This window comes from Oryzias melastigma, unplaced genomic scaffold, assembly GCF_002922805.2.
Source record: "Oryzias melastigma strain HK-1 unplaced genomic scaffold, ASM292280v2 sc00479, whole genome shotgun sequence".
Classification (NCBI taxonomy): domain Eukaryota; kingdom Metazoa; phylum Chordata; class Actinopteri; order Beloniformes; family Adrianichthyidae; genus Oryzias; species Oryzias melastigma.
This window is the reverse complement of record NW_023417073.1, coordinates 5656-8051: the sequence shown is the minus strand read 5'-3', so window position 1 is coordinate 8051 and position 2396 is coordinate 5656. Positions and strand designations below refer to the sequence as shown.

At 36.1% G+C, this 2396-nt stretch overlaps 1 protein-coding gene across 1 annotated transcript in view; it reads right to left on the bottom strand.

Moving 5' to 3' along the window:
• The window catches only part of ass1 (argininosuccinate synthase 1), a gene marked incomplete in the record, with an annotated part of 19661 nt that extends 17265 nt beyond the window's left edge, over positions 1-2396 (bottom strand). Inside the window, 3 exon segments of the mRNA XM_024262762.2 lie at positions 1-80; positions 448-516; positions 2229-2396. Of these exon segments, the coding sequence (XP_024118530.1) occupies positions 1-80; positions 448-516; positions 2229-2330 (251 nt within the window).

The following is a 2396-nucleotide window of genomic DNA, read 5'->3' as shown; positions in this document are numbered from 1 at the left end:
TCCTCATAAACTGCATTAGCCTGAACTGAAGGCCAGATGAAATCCTCCACAAACTCTTTGCGCAGATCTTCAATGAAAATCTACAGAGTAGATCCCACATCTGTGTTACTTTCACATACATAAGATTGGTGAAAACTTTTAGATAGTGTTCCCTTTGAATAAATAAAGCTAAAAACATGTATAAAAGATAAGATTATAGGTTCATTTTTCAAGGTTGGGTAGAGCTACTATGATATTTTGAAATGCATACTTATTTAAATAAGTAATCTAGCTGCTAAAGTAGTCCACTAGTGAGTCAACCATTGTATTTTTTAAAAATTAACATTAAATTTAGACCAAAAATGAACAGGATCTGGTGATCTGTTAATAAGCAACAAATAAAAGATGCACTATAAGCGGGATTTTATTCTGAAGGGTCATTCAAACCCTCCATTTCCTGTCACTCACCTTCTTTGCACCAAGACTTTCTGCCTTTTTTCTTGCAGCTTCAAAATCTTCATCTTGTCCAATGTTGGCCTGAAACAACACAATTAATTACAGGCACAGAAACAGTTACATGAAATTTAGAGTCACTACAAAGTGCCTTACAGAGACACAAATACTGGTAGCAATAAAACTATACAATTATTGTTGAAGTAAATAAAAAGGAAATACAGAATGGTCACCATTTCAAAATAAAATGGTAACGTTTTTGGTTTGGATCTAAAGGTGGGTAGCTTTGAAGCACTTTCGATGACAGAGAGTCGGTCCATCTACGTGAAGAAAAACATCCACTTGATTTTTTTCATTCTAACCTTAGACTTTAATGGTCTGTTTATTGCAGATCTGATAGGTTTGTGTCATTTAACAAGATCTGACATGTACTTAGATATCACTTTATTAATTAATTTATAAACTCTTACTATCTCTTAATTAGCAATACAGTCTAGTTTGAATTAACAGCTAGTTTAAGGACTTGAGAAGAAAGATCCTTGCTTTTGGTTACAACTAACCAGAACAATTTTGTAAACAACAATGTAAATTGACTCATTTACAAAGGTAGCTTTTTGTGAATGTTGTTTTTCTAAGAATTTGTTTCCTGAACTAAACTTTTTATTTGAGTAGATTTTTAAGAAAGCCAATCCACTCAATCTGCTAACTTTTTTGTGACAACTATGGCTCTAAGGTACAAACCTGACTTTTTTTCCTCCTTATTGCTCAAAAGTGAAGCTGAAACTTTAATTGACTTTTCCTTATACTTCTAAAAGCAGAACTTCCATCTCAACATTGTTCAAATGCAGGAAATTGAACTACATCCAGAAATGCATTTCTTTCTAAGTAGTGGAAGAAATGATGCAATAAATCCCTCTAGAGCTCAGAAAATGTGTGTGTTCAAGTTTGTAATCAAAATCCAATTAAACAAAATTGCAGTAAATGTCCAAACTTAATGGAAGAGCACGCAGACACGTGACCGAGCAATCATTATTTCTGAGAATCCACCAGTTTGTCAGTCAGATCAGGTGTGCAGAGGAAATGAAACATTCTTAAGGGCATGAAGACGCTGCCAGATCTCCTTTAAACTGGAAGGAAATGCATTCCTGTAAAATGTTAACAGGTGTAACCAGCCAGCAGCACATATACTTACACCAAGGTGTAGTTTATCTGAAATAAAGTTTAATAATTAATCAAAATTTGTATTGTTTGTGAAAATTTCTGACACAAATAAATTAGTATCAGAATGGAGCGGAGAAGTGTCCTTGTAAGTGTCCTGGCTAGCATACACATTTCTTTTTTTTTTTTAAATGCACAATGATTTGAATAAAGAAATACTCAGAAATGTAATTTTAAGCTTATTTTTCTTTATATATATCCCCTCCATTATCAAAAAAATACCATAAAACATGTTAAAAATACAATTTTCATCAGAATGGGTCTTGAAGTAGACAACTGCCCCCACCAACCCCTAACACTAAGACAACACTTCATGAAGATGAACCATAAAATCTGCTGCCGTAGCATTTCTAATCTGCCCTCTGGGTCAAAACGTAAATCTAGCCAGATTTAGGTTCCTATTATAAAGCCAAATCCAGGGATGAGGCCTAACGCACGTGCTCACAGTTGGACAAAGCATGCATGAGCTGTTGATGCTGCAGTTAACCAAGCAGAACACTTCAACAATACTTGGTGTGCAGAGAGGCAGCTGCTGGCCAACCATCACCGAGCCACCTGCTGTTGTCACGAAACTTTACCAAGTATGTGATGACGTCATAGCCTTGCTCCTTGAGCCACACCAGAATGCAGGAGGTGTCCAGCCCGCCGCTGTACGCCAGAACCACGGTCCCCTTAGACATGGTGATGATGATGGATGTCGGTGTTAAAAACAGCTGTCGAACCTGAGGAAAAGAATCAGTTTGGTC